Raw genomic sequence first — 17,675 nt, 5'->3', positions numbered from 1 at the left:
GTACTGATTCTTCTGGTTTTGAGAGAAAAAAACAATAAATCATCAGCATATGTTGCCACTTTATGCTCTCTCTGTCCAATTTCCACTCCCACTATTCTCCCGTTCCCTCTCACCCTACATAGAAATGGTTCCAGAGTGAGAGCGAACAAGATTGGGGAAAGGGGACAGCCCTGCCTTGTACCATTGCCTATATCAAACCCCTCACAGTGTTCCGTTAACTTTAACTTTGGCTTTAGGTCCTGCATATAATGCTGCTATCCACCCCCTCATCCGTTCCCCCATACCCAATTATTTTAATACTTCCATCATATAAGCCCAGTTCACCCTATTGAATGCCTTTTCGGCGTCCATCGATAGGGTTACTCTAGATGTTTTGTCGGGTCCCTTTTCCATCCAATGGAGTATATTGAGTTGTCTTTTGTTTCCCTCCCCACCATAAATCCTGTCTGATCTATATGTACTATTTTTATTACCGTGTCTTTAATCTATTTGCTAATATTTTGGAGAATAATTTTGTGTCTGTATTTAGGAGGGAGATGGGTCTATAACTTGAGCAATATTGTGAGTCCTTTCCTGGTTTTGGTATAATTGTCACAAATGCTAATAATGCTTCTGAGGGTAGTGGGTTTCCAGCTGTGATCTTATTAAAATAATTATAAAGTGGTGTAATCACTATATCCATATATATTTTATAATATGAATTAGTTAGGCCATCTGGTCCTGGGCTCTTTCCACTCGGGAGGTTCTCTATTGCTCTTTTAATTTCCTCTCTAGTGATCTGTTCTTCTAGTTCCTCCACCACATCCCCAGCCAGGGGTGGTAATTTGGATTCCCTGATATATTCTCTTATTTCTTTTTTTCTTCATCTTCCTTTAATGTTGTCCTCTGTATATTGTATAGTTCATTATAAAAGTGATGAAATTCCACAGCTATATTTTTCGTATCCTTTATCTGCTTAATATTTACTCGGATATTATGGACATGGGAAAGTTCTTGTTGGTTTTGTAACTGTCTAGCTAGTAGTTTGCCACACTTATTCCCTTGTTCATATGATTTATTTGCCAAGAATCTACATGTATCTTTTTCTTTTCTATCTAGGCAACTAGCAAGTTCTGCTCTTAGAGTTTCTAATTGCTCCGCCTCTCTAAGATCTAATTTCTTTTTATGTTTTATCTCTGTTTCATGTATTTTTTTTTAATAATTCTTCTCTTTTTTTTTTTTTACTCGGGATCCATGGGCTATTAACTCCCCCCGTATAACTACGTTGTGTGCTTCCCATATCACTTGTTCTGATATCTCTTCTGTTGTGTTTATTTCAAAATATTCTATCATTTTCTGCCGTATGTCCTCTGCTATCTGTTCATCATCCAGTAGTGTTTAGTTTAATCGCCAGGTTCTCTCACGGTGCCCCATCGAGACTGGTACAAACGCCAATACCACTGGTGCATGATCAGATATTGTTCTTGGTTCTATTGAAACTCTTTTTATATATTCTAAATAGTACTGGTCTACAAAGAACAGATCCAACCTAAAGTATACTTTGTGTGTTTTGGAATAGTAACTGTAATCCTTTCGTCCCTCATTTAGTGCTCGCCATATATCTACAAGATGATAGGTTCGACACAATTTCTTTTAGTGTTTAAGTGCCCTATAGGATATTGCCGCTTTCCTTGTGTCTAGTTCGGGGTCCAAGATAATATTAACTACTTGCCGACCTGCCGCCTTCATTCTACGGTGGCAGGTTGGCTCTCCTGCACAAGAGCCCGTAGCTCTACATCGGCTCTCTTGCATGCAACTAGGGGCGCGCGCGCCCCCCGCTCGCCCCAGACTCCCGTGCCCGGGGGGCACGATCGCCGCCGGGCACACGCGATCGCTCGTTGCAGAGCGGGGACCGGGAGCTGTGTGTGTGAACACACAACTCCCGGTCCTGTCAGGGGGGGAAATGCTAATCCTCTGTTCATACAATGTATGAACAGAAGATCAGTCATTTCCCCTAGTGAGGCCACCCCCCCCCCCCACAGTAAGAACACACCCAGGGACATACTTAACCCCTTCCCCACTCCCTAGTGTTAACCCCTTCCCTGCCAGTGCCATCTTTATAGTAATCCAATGCATTTTTTTAGCACTGATCGCTATAAAAATGCCAATGGTCCCAAAAATGTGTCAAAAGTGTCCGCCATAATGTCGCAGTACCGAAAAAAATTGCTGATCGCCGCCATTACTAGTAAAAAAAATATTAATAAAAATGCCATTAAAATACCCCCTATTTTGTAAACGCTATAACTTTTGCGCAAACCAATCAATAAACGTTTATTGCGATTTTTTTACGAAAAATATGTAGAAGAATACGTATCAGCCTAAACCGAGGAAAAAATGTTTTTTTATATATTTTTGGGGGATTTTTATTACAGCAAAAAGTAAAAAATATTAATTTTTTTCAAAATTGTCGCTCTATTTTTGTTTATAGCGCAAAAACTAAAAACCGCAGAGGTGATCAAATACCACCAAAAGAAAGCTCTATTTGTGTGGAAAAAAAGGACGCCAATTTTGTTTGGGAGCCACAACGCACGACCGTGCAATTGTCAGTTAAAGCGACGCAGTGCTGAATCGCAAAAAGTACTCTGGGCTTTGACCAGCAATATGGTCCGGGGGTTAAGTGGTTAAAATCCCCTCCTAAAATTACAAAACCCTCCCCAAATGTATTCACCCTTCTCAAGGTTTTTGTTATGAAATCCACTGTACCTGTATTGGGAGCATACACAGCGGCAAGTGTATACCTCTGTCCATGTAATGTACCCTTGACAAATACATATCTCCCTTCCATATCCACTTGTGTCTCTATTACAGTTAAGGGGCATGTTTTCCCGATAGCTATAGTAACGCCTTTTGCTCTTGCCACTGGTGATAGTGCGTGAAACCATTGATTGAACGGAGACTTTGGTAATCTTGGTATGGAGTCTGTCAGAAAGTGCGTCTCCTGCAGGAAGAGTATATCTGCTGCATGATATCGCACCTCCTGCCATAAACGGCCCCTTTTCTGATATGAATTCAAACCCCTTACATTATATGTCATGATTTTTAATGAGTTAGCCATCTCTTTTATTCATAACCAATATTTTGTACCTTTTCATATTTTTGCCTTCCACTCTTTTTATTCTCTTCTCTCTTAAGGAACTTAATTTTATCTTCCAGTATCTGAACGTTCCACAGCTTAACACCAAATTATTATCTCGGGTGTACCATCTATTAGGATGAACAGTCCGTGTGGGCTCCTCTTGTCCACTCCAAACCCTCCTCCCCTTCTGCCTAATGCAGTTTATCCAATCCCTCTTCGGGATCTTCCTAATGATTATTAGAGCAGTTCCTCTGCTCTCCCCCTATTCTTACCCCGGGCCTTCTTAACTTTTCATTTTTTATACAGCCTTATTTTTTATTTATTTTCCCTCTCCCTCCCCCTCTCCCCCCCCACCCTCCTGTACAGACAAACAGCCATCAAAGTGCGACGAGATATATCTGAATACAACAAAATCTGAGACCCCTCAAAATCAATTATTGGTGTATCCCTTGCAGCCCGCATTATAGCTTCCTTCTAAGAAAATTTATGGATTTTACATATTATGTCTCTTGGTCTTTCCCAAAAAGGAAGATATACGATGGACTCTATCTAATTTCACAGGCTTAGTCAAGGTTGAGCCTATAATTTGCGCAAAGAGTTTTTGTACCGTTTCTACCAAGTCCTTATACTTCTCAGGTAGTTCCTTTATTCGTATGTTTTGACGTTGATCCCTGTTTTCAAGGTCATCTAATAAGTCCCTATATGTATTTATCTGCTCTTGATGTTTGATAATCTCTTGGGCCTCTCCAACAGCTTGTATTATTTCTTCCTGACTGTTTTCCAGTGCTTCCATTCGATTTCCCACTTCCTCTACCTCTTCCTTGAGGTTTTCTATTGCTGAGTTGCACGATCGTTCAACTGTAGCGATTGTATGTCTGATTTTGTTGGTAAGGCTCTTATAAGTTCTAGGATATCCTTGATATCTCTGATTGTTACAGGCTCTGTCTCTATCTCATCGATACAGTGAATTTTTCTTCCCTCTAGTCCTGCTTGTTCCCCCTCAGTGGCATGGGTGGGCTCATTGATGCGATTTGGGTCTTTGATGTATGCTCTGCTTCTGGGATATTATCCCTTGGTCCCGGCTGTACTATAACTGAGTCCATTGTTTCTACTAGATCTAATAGATCTGCTGTGTCCATTATATCTGTTATGTTTGTTATATCTGTCCATTGGGCCGGTAAAAGTGTTCCATTTGCTCCTTTTTTCTCTGGCGATTTTATATAGACATTAAGAGGCCTTCCTTACTTCCATCAGGTCTATTTCCCCTCCAGCTCTCCTTTACCTCTTTAGGGTCCTGTGTGCAGCCCTCCCGACGGTTTACCCTGGTCACGGAACATGCTCCGTTAAAGTGGATGCACACCAACAGGGACAAGAACGCTCGGGTCACGAGATGGTTTTTGTCCCTACAGCCCTTTACTTTTGTGGTACGGCATAGGGCAGGTCTCCTCCACAGTAATGCAGATGCTCTGTCCCGAGTACATGTGTTTTCAGAGGTGGCCGCTTCCCACACAAGGTGTTAAGCTGGGGGAGAGGATATGTGACAGGTAAGGATGAGCTCTGGCGTGTTCCCATAGAACACGTGCAGAGCCCGCCAGGAAGTGTGCACGGCGATGTGCTAATCACAGCCAGGGAGACATTGTCCCGATGCTCGGCTGCAGGGATCGTGAAATGTCTCCCTGGCTGTTAGCGCAGCACCGTGCACACTTCCTGGCGGGCTCTGCACGTGTTCTATGCTAACACGCCTGAGCTCATCCGTAGTGACAGGGTACACGACTCTGTGTGTGTCAGTGAGAGGTTGGAAAGGGCAGCTTTCCCTGTCTTGGAAAGGGTTAAGCCTGGCCCAACAGGTAAACCTCTCTCTCTCTCTCTATCTCTCTCTCTCTCTTAATTAGCCTGCACCTGATGGTGTGGAGGGAGAGTGAGAGCTCAGAGCGAGAACCAAGGTTGCACTGGATTAACACAGACTGGAGAGGGTCTGCGTATTCGTGGAATTAAGGTCTGTCAGAACAATTTCTTATATCGGACTGTGTTTTTTTGTTTGTTTATACTAGAAGCCGGAATAGCCGCTCTAGTAAAGCGTTGTGAGGGACGCTCTTGTTTAGTTGGCCTCCTAAGGTGGAGTAGGCCTATTTATTTGTGGGTTTTTTTATTGGACGCAATAAAGCTGCATTTATTCGCCATTTCTGTTTAAAGACCAGTGACTTCCCTACTATATATATATATATATATATATATATATATATATATATATATATATATATATATATATATATATATATATATATATAAATGTGTGTGTATATATATATACACGTGTGTGTGTGTGTTATATATATTCTACCTGCATTAAAATGCTATTATTATGTGGTTTATAATGTGTGCTGATTCGTGTTAATTTTTTGTATTTTTCACTTTCTCGTACTGTAATCCCGCTACATCACGCGAGATTACAGTGAGAGAAGCCGTTCTCAGGAGTTCCCCACGTTTGTAGATCGCTTTTCTTCTCAACACGAGAAGCGATCTACAGAGCTTCATAAACAGGCACTCAGAAGAGAGCGATCTTCTCTGAGAATGCCTGAGAACTGAATAGTGGTATTTTACTGCAGTTTCATAAAAGGACACCGAAGAGCCTCCTTACCAAACAGCAGGTAAATAAAGCCAAAAGTGTCCTGAACAGATGACCATCAAAGGACACCAAGTAAATGATCCGCAATGTGCACCACCACCATGCAAAATATCTCCTTACCAGATGACTGAGAAAGGAGGCAGAAAAATGCTGACAAATATTCTCCAATTGAAGCCAGACTGGGGACTGCTAGATAGGTGGATGCGGGGAAACCTGGTCTGTATATAGTAACTCCTTGCTACCATTGGTGTGTGTGATAACCACACAAGATTCTTATTTTGAGGTAAAAAAGGAGATGACATGCAATTCCTGTTCATCATTGCATCCAAATGGTTGTTTTAAAGTCACTTCTCTCTGTGACACCCACATTTCTTATGTACTTCAATAGCTTATTGCTGTCCGGTGTCTTTACGCATATCTATATCTTTACGGATGATGGCTGGATCATGTAACATCAATGTGATGATGAAAATGAGGCAGTTAACATTTTACAGAAAGTAACAGAAATATGGGATGCTAATAGGTGTACTAATTTACTAATGTCCTTTAAAACACTGAATTAACTTTGTCTGCCTTGTGAATATTGGGGTAGCGTTAATTTTATAAAATTTACCACATATTTCATTGGGCAAGTAACATTTTACTATCACCTGTTCTTCAATAGGTATTATTATTATAATGGTATTATTTGCCTCATTTGAAACCTCTGCAAATGTTACATTTATTAAAAAATTTCTGTTTGAACAAGAGAAAAAAAAATATGTTGGCTAACAATACATTCCTCCCATTGAGCAAATCCAGCCTTGTGAATTGACTTGAATTTGCCAGTAGGTTATTATTTATGCTCCAGATCATTTCTTCAATATATATTGTAACCGTTTTTATTTTTCCATAGTGATTACTTAAATGAGTAGTTTGGGAAAAATAACAAAAAATGTCTATTGTTTTAAATGACCATATATTTTCTTATGTTCATTTGCTTCCTAATAGATGCTGGTGGTCTTTAAGTCTGCACCCATCCTAAAACGAGCCCTTAAAGTTAAGCAAGCCATGATGCAGCTATATGTACTCAAGTTGCTAAAAGTGCAAACCAAATACCTTGGAAGACAGTGGAGAAAAAGCAACATGAAAACAATGTCGGCCATCTACCAAAAAGTCCGACATCGTCTTAATGATGACTGGGCATATGGAAATGGTATGAAGCCTTAGAGCTGAAATATGTGTGCTTGTTTTATTCCAACTTACAAAATATGCATGACATATGTTTTTACTTTTGCCTATAGATCTTGATGCTCGTCCATGGGATTTTCAAGCTGAAGAATGTGCACTTAGAGCCAATATTGAGCGGTTCAATTCTCGGCGGTACGATCAGTCTCACAAGAATCCTGACTTCCTACCTGTTGACAACTGCCTTCAAAGTGTGCTTGGACAACATGTAGAATTACCAGAAGACTTTCAGATGAACTATGATCTTTGGCTAGAGAGAGAAGTTTTTTCTAAGCCCATATCCTGGGACGAGTTGTTGCAATAAAGCATGCAATCCAGCACCTGCACAAGTGATAAATAATCTCAGTACAAGCATCTAGAGTACTACTATGGCGGAAAATTGTTGTGCCCTTTGACAGGCATCTTTGGTCATTATAACCAAGCACACATACTTCCCATTGTTCCTGATATGAACCTGAAAAGGTTGCATTGTATTTTTTAATTGGGTTACATATAGATGAATCTGTGTTCAATATTAATTTATATACAAAGCCCTCCACACTCCAGCCTTTCCTGCTTTACAAAGTAATTGAACTTTGACTTGTGTGTCTTGTGAAGGGCACTACAGTGCTCAGATTGTGAGTACAACCAAGAGCGTATACTGGGTCTTGCTCTTGAGTGGACCAAATGCCCAATTAGAGTGGCATATATAACATATACACCCAATCTTTGTGTGTGTTTTTGGAGGATGGAAAGGGGTCAAAAGTGTTTTATATAATCATTCAAGTGTATTCAAATATTATGCTTTTCTCCGCCAATTAATGTGGATTTCTTGCTCTCCGTTTTGCAAAGGAAATGGACCAATTTGTGTGCATTAAAAAAAATATATATAATTTACTGAACCCCTAAGTATCATTGCCAGTTGCAGCATTGCATTGTCTTCAACTGAATTGTAGAAATGGACAGTTTTTTACATGTAGATGTTTCAACAAAACCTATAGCTATATACACAGACCTGCAGCACTATACTGGGAGAGTTATATCAAAGTGTCAGGCACCAAAAGTCACATTTCATAATCATTTACTGGGGAACACATCACTGCAGATTAGATAATGGGTGAGTATATTTCCATCTACTGGAGGATTGGACACAAAGTTGTAGAACAAATTAAAGGGGACAGCTAGCTCTCTGTAATATCCCATAACTGCTATAGAGACAGTTTTATCATAGTGTCCTACATAGGAAGGATGTCCCTTCCCAAGCTCTGGATCAATAATTTTCTTGTAGAATTCTTCAGTCAAGCACCTGCAGGTAGATCAATGTGGTGGCACCTGATGATCATGTTGGCATTCCCAGACAGTGCTTGCACTGCATGATGCTCAGCTTTGTATATCATATCAGATCTTCACATGTGACACCACAGATGTGCTCTTTAGGTTCCAGAGCCACCTGACCCTGTCTCCAGGATGGTTCCGACAAATCATTAGGTGAGTAGGTAATTCACTGTTCATTGCTTGTGCCTGAGGTTGTTTTCCAGTGTATGTGGCTGCACTTTATTATATTCAGCTGTGGCCCTGTTTTTTACTTTTAACATATCACAGAGTGAGTGGATCTTCAATACAACCAGGTAGAAGTGTCTGGCTCACTTTTAGATGTAAGGTGCTGCCAAATGACTGCTGATACAGGCTGGACTAATGTAAGTAAAGAGTTTTTAGAAGTTTGCCAAAATTCCAGATAGGCAACAGGTGTTCGGATGCCGGCCACTTGATCATAAGCCAGGGTGACAGTAAGTAATATCGTAATGTGGTAACTTAACCAGAAGACTGGATGTGTGGTCAGGGGGGAAGGCAGGTAGCAGGTATCTTGAATAGCATGACAGTATGTTCTAATTGGCCACCATAGATGTTAAAGGTCGTAATCTACTCATCACCCTCAATACAAACTACATTCTGCGTAATTCTAGCTTATTTTAAATAGTGACCCTTGGAAGAGATTAGAGAGTTTGGCCATTAGAAATAATGCACATTTGCTTTTTGCAGTTGTTTTACTCAGCCCTTGATAAAGGATGCATGGGCAGAAAGAGCTATCCTTCCTGCCTACAAAGAAGGAAAGTGGAGGCTAGTACTTGCAATTGAATCCTCTTTCCAAATCTCTCTGACATTGTCTGAGTCTCTGGAAAAGATTTGGTATACCTGGCCTTGAGGTTCGGATGCAGAATAGTGATGGATAGAGTTGATGGGGTGGAATAGTCTCTGCTTCCTTTTTACTGAATGTGACGGTATCGGTATGATATCCCCGTCAAGCATTCCCTTCTCTCCATACAAGGACATCACAGGATTCCCCACACATGAGTCAAGACTGGATGCTGGAACCAAGACACTTTATTGACACAAAAACTCAGCTTATATGTGGTTACAGCCTGTTAGGAACGCCCCCCTCGCACAGTGGGGTTTCCCATACAGATTATAGGAGACAAGTCGGAGCCGACCATGCAGACACGTTTCTTTAGATAAAGACATCAGGGGAGTTAATTAATACACTGAAGCAATCAGAATAATTAACATACTACTTCTCTAATCATTTAGCCTGATGATACAATACACATCTTTTAAGGGTAAACACAGATCTTCTTTACACAACACAATAGATCAATTAACCTTTAGAATAGTGAGGGGACATTAGCACGTCAATAACCGGTCAGAGGAATGAATCACACATGAAATTCCTTTCTACCTCGACAGACATGGCTAGCAGGGAGCAGTAAACTGAGACATATAGGCAAATGTATCACAATGGCCCCCCTTTTGCTCCCTGCTCCGGCAAATCCGGTTGGACCTTTCCTGGTCCAGTAGGGTTGACGGGTTTAGAGCTTTTAGTCCGAGGTTAACTCCGTTTGGCATGACTGACCTCCCTTGGCAACTACTTCAGACTCAGGTATGTCACCGGGTCGTCAGATCACACGCCGGTCAGTCCCCAAGTCTTTGTGCGATCTGCAAAGTCACCAGAAGTCAGTGTGAAGACAGCGAATGGGTCTGTGCACCGCCGTCTAGGTGTCCCGCTATGGGAGGGGGCAGGTTATGGCTCTGAAGTGACAATCACAGGAGATTCATAAAAAGAAAAAGTTATATTTGTTGAAATGCTGTAGCACTGAGGCTCAGAGTCCGGGGGGGGGGGGGGAAGAGGGGACTCAGAGCCCCATAAGGTCAGCCACCCCCTGCTCCCTCCGCAGCCGCCAGTTCTCCTCTTTGAGCTTCTCCAGCTCCATCTCCAGTTCATGGAGCCTGGGGGGGTCAGCCTGCTGTGACCTCAGGTGGTTGTTCTCCTCCTCCATGCGGCTTATGCACTCCTCCAGCTCTATGTACTCACGGATCAGCTCCTGCTTGCTCATGTCCTGCAGGCTCTCCACGTGGTCCTTCATCATCAGGAACTGGGTGGTGGTGTAAGGGGCCACCGGTGGGCCCTTGGCGAACATCTCGGCCCGCATCTGGGACGCCCGCTGCGACTCCCTCTCCTCCAGTCGCTTCTTCTCCTCCCAGGTCAGCTTGTTATACGGCTTCCAGGACCTCTTCTTCTTGAAGGGTGGCCGGCGGTGCCTCTTTCTGCCCAGCTCCCTCCAGGGCCCCTCCGGCTCAGGGCTGGAGCCCATGACCAGCTGACAATGGTGTTCCCTGTTGTCCGTAATAGCAGATTGTACCATGAGGGCTTCGTAAGGGGTGCCCAATGGTTCTTCCCGACCCCGCTCCTGGGGATCCCAAGCCGAGTCTACACAATGGGCTGCTGCTGGTGGGCGGTACCCAGGTTGAGACCAATTTGACCTGGTGTTGTCATTCATGGGGCAATTCTGCTTGAAGTGACCCAACTGTTTGCACCGGAAGCAGCGTTGTTCGTTGTCCTCCTGGCGTGGATAGCAAGGGCTAGATGTCACCGGTCTGTTAGGAGGTTGGTATCTAGCGGCTGGTGGGTGTGAGGGCACCGTTTGTGGTGGAGGTTGTTCCTGTGGTGTGATCTGGTTCGTCTTGCGAGTATCCGCATATTCATCCGCCAACTTAGCGGCCTCTGGTAGAGTCATGGGCCTGCGATCTCTCACCCAATCTTTGACATCCGTCTGGATGTGATTGTAAAATTGCTCCAGGAGCATTAGTTGCAAAATGTCCTCTGCGGTGGTGGCCTGGCTGCTGTTAGCCCAGTTAGAGGCCGACCGGGACAACTGGCATGCCCATTCCGCATAAGAGTCTTTCGTGGTTTTGCGTGAGTCCCTGAACTTCTGTCGGTGGGACTCTGGGGTTACTGCATAACGAGCCAGGAGCACTTCTTTAACCCTGGCGTAGCTATGGATATCCTGATCTGGCACGGTCCGGAAAGCATCAGAAGCTTTGCCTGACAGTTTGCCTGACAATATTGCAACCCAGTCTCCTCTAGCTATTCGGTGCAGGTTACATTGTCGCTCAAAATCCGCCAGGAAGTTATCAATCTCACAGTCCTTTTCATCAAAAGCTTTAAAAGCGCTAAACGGAATCTTCCTTGCGTCTGCTGTGCTGTACTCACTGTTTGGAGAATGTGCGGCTGCTTGTTGGACTGCTGCCAGTTTTAACTGTAGTTCTGCGTCCCTTATTTGTTTATCCTTCTGTAGTTCTGCGTTTACTAACAGGTCCATCACTTTCAGCACCACATCCGGCGTTGGGTTCGGGCCGAACCACGCTAGATTCTCTCTCATTAGCTTGTTGGCTGGCGATTCCTCCTCCTGAATCCCTGGTGTCTCCATCTCTTGTACTGCTGGCGTTGCTGCAATCCCGTCCTCCTGGTCTAGCTCCATTGATTCTGCTATGATGACCCGCTTGGTTTTGTTGCTAGCAATCCTTCCACGAACTTCCAGTAGTTCTTCCAGTGTCTGCTTGGAATCCGGGTGTAAAGGAGAGTAGAAGGGAAAATCCCACTGCTACCAACCAATTGTGACGGTATCGGTATGATATCCCCGTCAAGCATTCCCTTCTCTCCATACAAGAACATCACAGGATTCCCCACACATGAGTCAAGACTGGATGCTGGAACCAAGACACTTTATTGACACAAAAACTCAGCTTATATGTGGTTACAGCCTGTTAGGAACGCCCCCCTCGCACAGTGGGGTTTCCCATACAGATTATAGGAGACAAGTCGGAGCCGACCATGCAGACACGTTTCTTTAGATAGACATCAGGGGAGTTAATTAATACACTGAAGCAATCAGAATAATTAACATACTACTTCTCTAATCATTTAGCCTGATGATACAATACACATCTTTTAAGGGTAAACACAGATCTTCTTTACACAACACAATAGATCAATTAACCTTTAGAATAGTGAGGGGACATTAGCACGTCAATAACCGGTCAGAGGAATGAATCACACATGAAATTCCTTTCTACCTCGACAGACATGGCTAGCAGGGAGCAGTAAACTGAGACATATAGGCAAATGTATCACACTGAACTCAAAAGAAGCCTGTAGGAAACAGAGTAATGATGTAGGTTCAACTGTGCACAGATTTGGGGCTAGTAGGATTGCTTTATACTGTATATATCTTACATTTCTTTGTATATCACCGGACACAATGGACGTAATGGTCATTACTACATGGGTATACTGCGACCTTCAGATGAATTAACACTGGCCAGAAAAAAAGGCAGCCAAGCTAAGTCTCAGTTTTCTACTAATGTCTGAAGGTGTTGTATGCTTTCCTGAATTTTCTTTTTCTGAGCCTGATCCTAACACACCTATCATAAATGGTCACTATGACCAACAGCCTGAGAGCAGCTTTATCTGGACCCCACATACAAAAGCAGGAATGGCCTGTAAAGATCAACGTACCTGGTGATCTCGTTGACAGGGTTGTAGGCAGATTTATGTAGGATATTATAAAATATATATATATATATATATTGTGACAGGAAGTCAGGTAAATCTGTGGGTGTTGTCACAAACGGGACATACATTTCTGCCTTGCTTAGACAATACACTAATCATTGTTAGGCGTCGGCTGCGAGAAATAGCCAGACAAGGTCTAAGGGCGTTGGAAGACTCCAGCTGTTCAGAGTGAGGCAATTAGAGGCCTCTAAAAGAAGTCCAGAGGGTTACCACTAATTGGCTGCATCACTCCTAAGGCTGTGTGAGTAGGAGAGCAGTGCCAGAAGGTCTTCAGTGGAGGTGAGGAGAGGATTGATTTTTCTGTGTGATAAAAATCAAAAGACTATTGTTTAGTGCTGTATGACCAGCACTGTCTACCCAGCAGTAAGCTGTGTTAGACTTCATAGATAGGTTCCTGTGTGGAAGGTAGACGCCCAGAGTGGCTAGGATTTATTTTATGTTTGATTTTGTTTATGCTGTTTGGATGCTTGCAATTGTTTTCCAGCAAGATGGAAAAATAAACCAAAAACGTTGTTTTCAACCGTCTTCGACTGCCAGTCTGTATAAATTCAGTGTGTGGTGAACCCATCCAAGGGGTCACACACCCCGCTACCGAGCTAACCCCTCACATATGGCGGGCAGTTAAAGTAAACCCAAAATGGAGGAGATACTGAAACAGCTGGTTTTATCAAATGCAAATCAACAACAAGCAAATGCAAATCAACAGCAGATGAATGCAGATTGGCAGCGGAGCATTGCAGCTCAACAATAGGCTCACAGAGAGAGCATTGCAGGCTTGGAACAGAGACACCAGCAACAAATGGAGGCCATTGTGACACAGCTTCAGAGACAGCAGACCGAGGCTGGGAGTCAGGCCAGTAACATACCAACTTTTTGGGACAGAGAACTGGGATACCAACAAAGCCCAGCAGAGAATTTTCTGTTGTTGGAGGACTGCGCAATCTACTGTACAAATGAAGACTTTGTTCAGTGCGAAAGTAGTACAAAATGTTTTGAGAAGAAATACCGCTGTGATGGGGTGCCACAGTGTCCTGATGGAGCTGATGAAAAAAATTGTACAGTCACTAAACACGTCCGCTGTCAAAGTGGGGAATTTAAATGTCCATCTGGTGAATGCTTGCTAATGGAATGGAAATATGATGGTGCAAAAGATTGTAAAGACGGAAGTGATGAAAAGGACTGTAAATTGGAGAAGATCACTTGTGAAAATGAGCAGTGGGCTTGTGCTAGTGAAGATCAATGTATTCCGACCTTCTGGCGGTGTGGTGGTCGCACTGACTGCCATGATGGAAGTGATGAAGTTCACTCCAAACTGCAGATGTGCAAAAGTAACGAGTATCAGTGTAAAAATCGTAATTGTGTTCCAACTAATGCTGTTTGCGATGGACAATCTGACTGTCTGGATGACTCAGATGACGGTGGTGCAACCCCAGTTCAAGATGAGCGTGACTCTGATGATTCAGAAGATAATGAACCTAGGGAGCGAACATCCAGCGATGTAGAAAATGGTAGCAATAATCGTAATGCTAGTGACTCTGAAAATGAAGATGCTCAAAATCACATTGCCAGTGATTCAGATGATGAGCCAACCAGACAAAAAGGCCCAAAAGAAATTGAGGTTGGGGTAGACGAGGAAGGATTTATTTACCTTTCATTTGAAAACCCGGAAGCCAGTTGACAATCCACAGTTCCTCTGGTCCAAGGACTACAAGGGAGCTCCAGACTCAGAGAGAACAGACATTTCTACCGATGGAAATAAGTCTAAACTTATTCTAACAAACCCTTCTGAGGAAGATGTAGGCACCTATGCTGTTGAAGTGCCAAATACAGATGGAGTATCTGCTAGTCACATGCGAACAAAGGAAGAACTAGAGGAACTGATGCGCTAAAGCCATGATGTATGACATCCACTGATACAGAAAATCTCAGGCTGGAATGTGGAAGTACTGGAGAATGGGGACGTGCCCCTCTGGTTACAAGTAGAAAAACTGTCAGATTTGGAGATGATTCTTAATGACAAATTCATCCAAAATACACCGAAACGAAAAATAACATTTGACAAGGAAAATGGACTTATTGAAATAATTAAGGAAGACTTTGATGAAGAAGATAAAGGATACTGCAAAAGTAGTAGATGGAAAAGCATCAAACCAGCTCATTGTTACCCTTACTGGGGAAGATTTTGATAAAGTTTATGATGAGTCCCAAAAGAAGAAGGCATGGAAAAAAAAACAAGGATCACATTTTGAGGAGCAGTTGCAATGGAAGGTCACAGAAGACTGCCACGTTATGATATGCAAGGTTAAAAATACAAAAACAGAGACCACGCTCAAGTGGTCTGTGGACAAGAAACCACTATCTAACGGACAATTGGATAATCAAACTGGGTCAGGGACACTTGTAATGAAAAAGTTTACAAATTAAGATAAAGGACTTTACAAAGCTGTGGTAAAAGATAGCAGGGGAGACGACACGACTGAAATAGATCTTACCAAAGAAGGTATTGAAGATATAATGCAGGAAATTTGTAGAATAAGTGCAATGTCTGCCTCCCCACTGAAAGGTAAAGGCACAGCTGACGGAATTAAGATTTACAGCGATGTGAAACATTTCATGGAGAGCATGATTCATGTGTGGCATCACAAAGATAAGAAAGTAAGCAGTACAGATCGACTTAAATGAGGAAGCACAATGGAACAGGTTTGGCTGCACATTACAAATCCTACAGAGTCAGATCGGGGCTTGTACATGCTGGAACTGTCTGATGGCAAGGAAGAGTTGGGAAAGAACTTAAATGCAGATGAAGCAGCAGCTATGGGGGCTGTATATCAAGCAGCTGCTCTTAGCAAGGCATTCAAAGTTAAGCCATTTGTAGTTCGTGATGCAGCGATCTATCCAATACAAGTGGAGTTTACTAGAGAGGTGGAAGAAGAAGACAATGAAGATGACAAACATGATATCAGTGATACTTTTTCAGAGCCGGGTTATGAAAATGATTCTGTTGAAGATTTGAAAGGAATAACTGCCGTGTCATTGAGGAAAAAACAAAAGCGAAGGTATTTCTGGGAATATAGCGAGCAATTAATGCCTTCTCAACATGAAGGGATGCTGAGACCGTCTGAATGGGACAGAGACACGCTTCACAGTAATATGTACCAGAAGAATGGTCTGCATCACGGCAGGACAGATGTGGAAGACATGACTCCAAATCCAAGAAAACTTCTGCAGATTGGTGGTGAACTGCGTAAACTGAATAAAGTAATCAGTGACATAACACCCGTATCGAAGCTTCCTGTCACTGCCAGGCCGCGATCTCGTAAGGAGAAAAACAAGCTGGCTTCCAGAGCTTGCCGTCAAAAAAAAGAAAGCCCAGTATGAAGCCAATAAAGTGAAGCTGTGGGGCCTGAATACGGAATATGATAATTTGCTGTTTGTGATCAATTTAATAAAACAAGAGATAATGACACGAATACAAATCCCCTGGGTGAAATGGGCTTTCGTGGGTAGACAGTTTGAACTGGTGATGGATCATGCCCCATTGAAGTGGAGGGCACAGACCAAAGATTTAAAGGCACGGATTGAAGATTTAAATGAGCTACAACTAAAGCTTAAAGAGGCCCTAAAAACTAGCAAGGCTAGAGAGAATAACCTCACAGAAGACCTTAAAAACCTAAACCAAGAGTTGCGAACAAAGCAGAGAACCCTTAATAAGCAACAGAAGGAAAAAGATGAAGTAAACAAGGAAAATGAGGAACTGAAAAAAGGGTGAAACGTTTGATGAGCAGCGTACAGAGCAAGTCCGATCTGGACAGTAAACCGGGCATGATAGGTGAGCTTCAGAAGAAAATTAAAAAGCTTGAACTGGTAACGCATCGCCCCGGTGCTAAAATGGGGAATGCAGATGGGTTGTCCTGAGTGCATGCCTGCCTGGAAAACTGTGTCCCAACCCTAGGGTTGAAACAAGAGGGGGGGTATGTGACAGGCAGTCAGGTAAATCTGTGGGTGTTGTCACAAACGGGACATACATTTCTGCCTTGCTTAGACAATACACTAATCATTGTTAGGCGTCGGCTGCGAGAAATAGCCAGACAAGGTCTAAGGGCATTGGAAGACTCCAGCTGTTCAGAGTGAGGCAATTAAAGGCCTCTATAAGAAGTCCAGAGGGTTACCACTAATTGGCTGCATCACTCCTAAGGCTGTGTGAGTAGTAGAGCAGTGCCAGAAGGTCATCGGTGGAGGTGAGGAGAGGATTGATTTTTCTGTGTGATAAAAATCAAGACTATTGTTTAGTGCTGTATGACCAGCACTGTCTACCCAGCAGTAGGCTGTGTTAGACTTCATAGATAGGTTCCTGTGTGGAAGGTAGACGCCCAGAGTGGCTAGGATTTATTTTAGGTTTGATTTTGTTTATGCTGTTTGGATGCTTGCAATTGTTTTCCAGCAAGCTGGAAAAATAAACCAAAAACGTTGTTTTCAACCGTCTTCGACTGCCAGTCTGTATAAATTCAGTGTGTGGTGAACCCATCCAAGGGGTCACACACCCCGCTACCGAGCTAACCCCTCACAATATATATATATATATATATATATATATATATATATATATATATATATATATATATATATATATATATATATATATATATATATATATATATATATATATATATACAGGTGGTTCTCAAAAAATTAGCATATTGTGATAAAGTTCATTATTTTCTGTAATGTACTGATAAACATTAGACTTTCATATATTTTAGATTCATTACACACAACTGAAGTAGTTCAAGCCTTTTTATTGTTTTAATATTGATGATTTT

The 17,675-nt window shown here is 42.6% G+C and overlaps 1 protein-coding gene across 2 annotated transcripts in view; it reads left to right on the top strand.

The window, feature by feature from the left end:
* Positions 1-7,849, top strand: part of STRIP1 (striatin interacting protein 1) — a 788,574-nt gene extending 780,725 nt beyond the window's left edge. Inside the window, exons 20-21 of one of the 2 annotated variants that reach the window (XM_040337599.1) lie at positions 6,732-6,936; positions 7,025-7,849. In XM_040337599.1, the coding sequence (XP_040193533.1) occupies positions 6,732-6,936; positions 7,025-7,272 (453 nt within the window). In that variant the 3' untranslated portion in view covers positions 7,273-7,849. Of the gene's footprint in view, positions 1-6,731; positions 6,937-7,024 lie in introns of those variants that run through there. The other variant, XR_005747039.1, reaches the window with a different exon arrangement.
* The last annotated feature ends 9,826 nt before the right edge of the window (positions 7,850-17,675 follow it).

This window comes from Rana temporaria, chromosome 2 (genome assembly GCF_905171775.1).
Source record: "Rana temporaria chromosome 2, aRanTem1.1, whole genome shotgun sequence".
Taxonomy (NCBI): domain Eukaryota; kingdom Metazoa; phylum Chordata; class Amphibia; order Anura; family Ranidae; genus Rana; species Rana temporaria.
The sequence above is the reverse complement of the archived record's forward strand: the minus strand, read 5'-3'. Positions and strand labels throughout refer to the sequence as shown.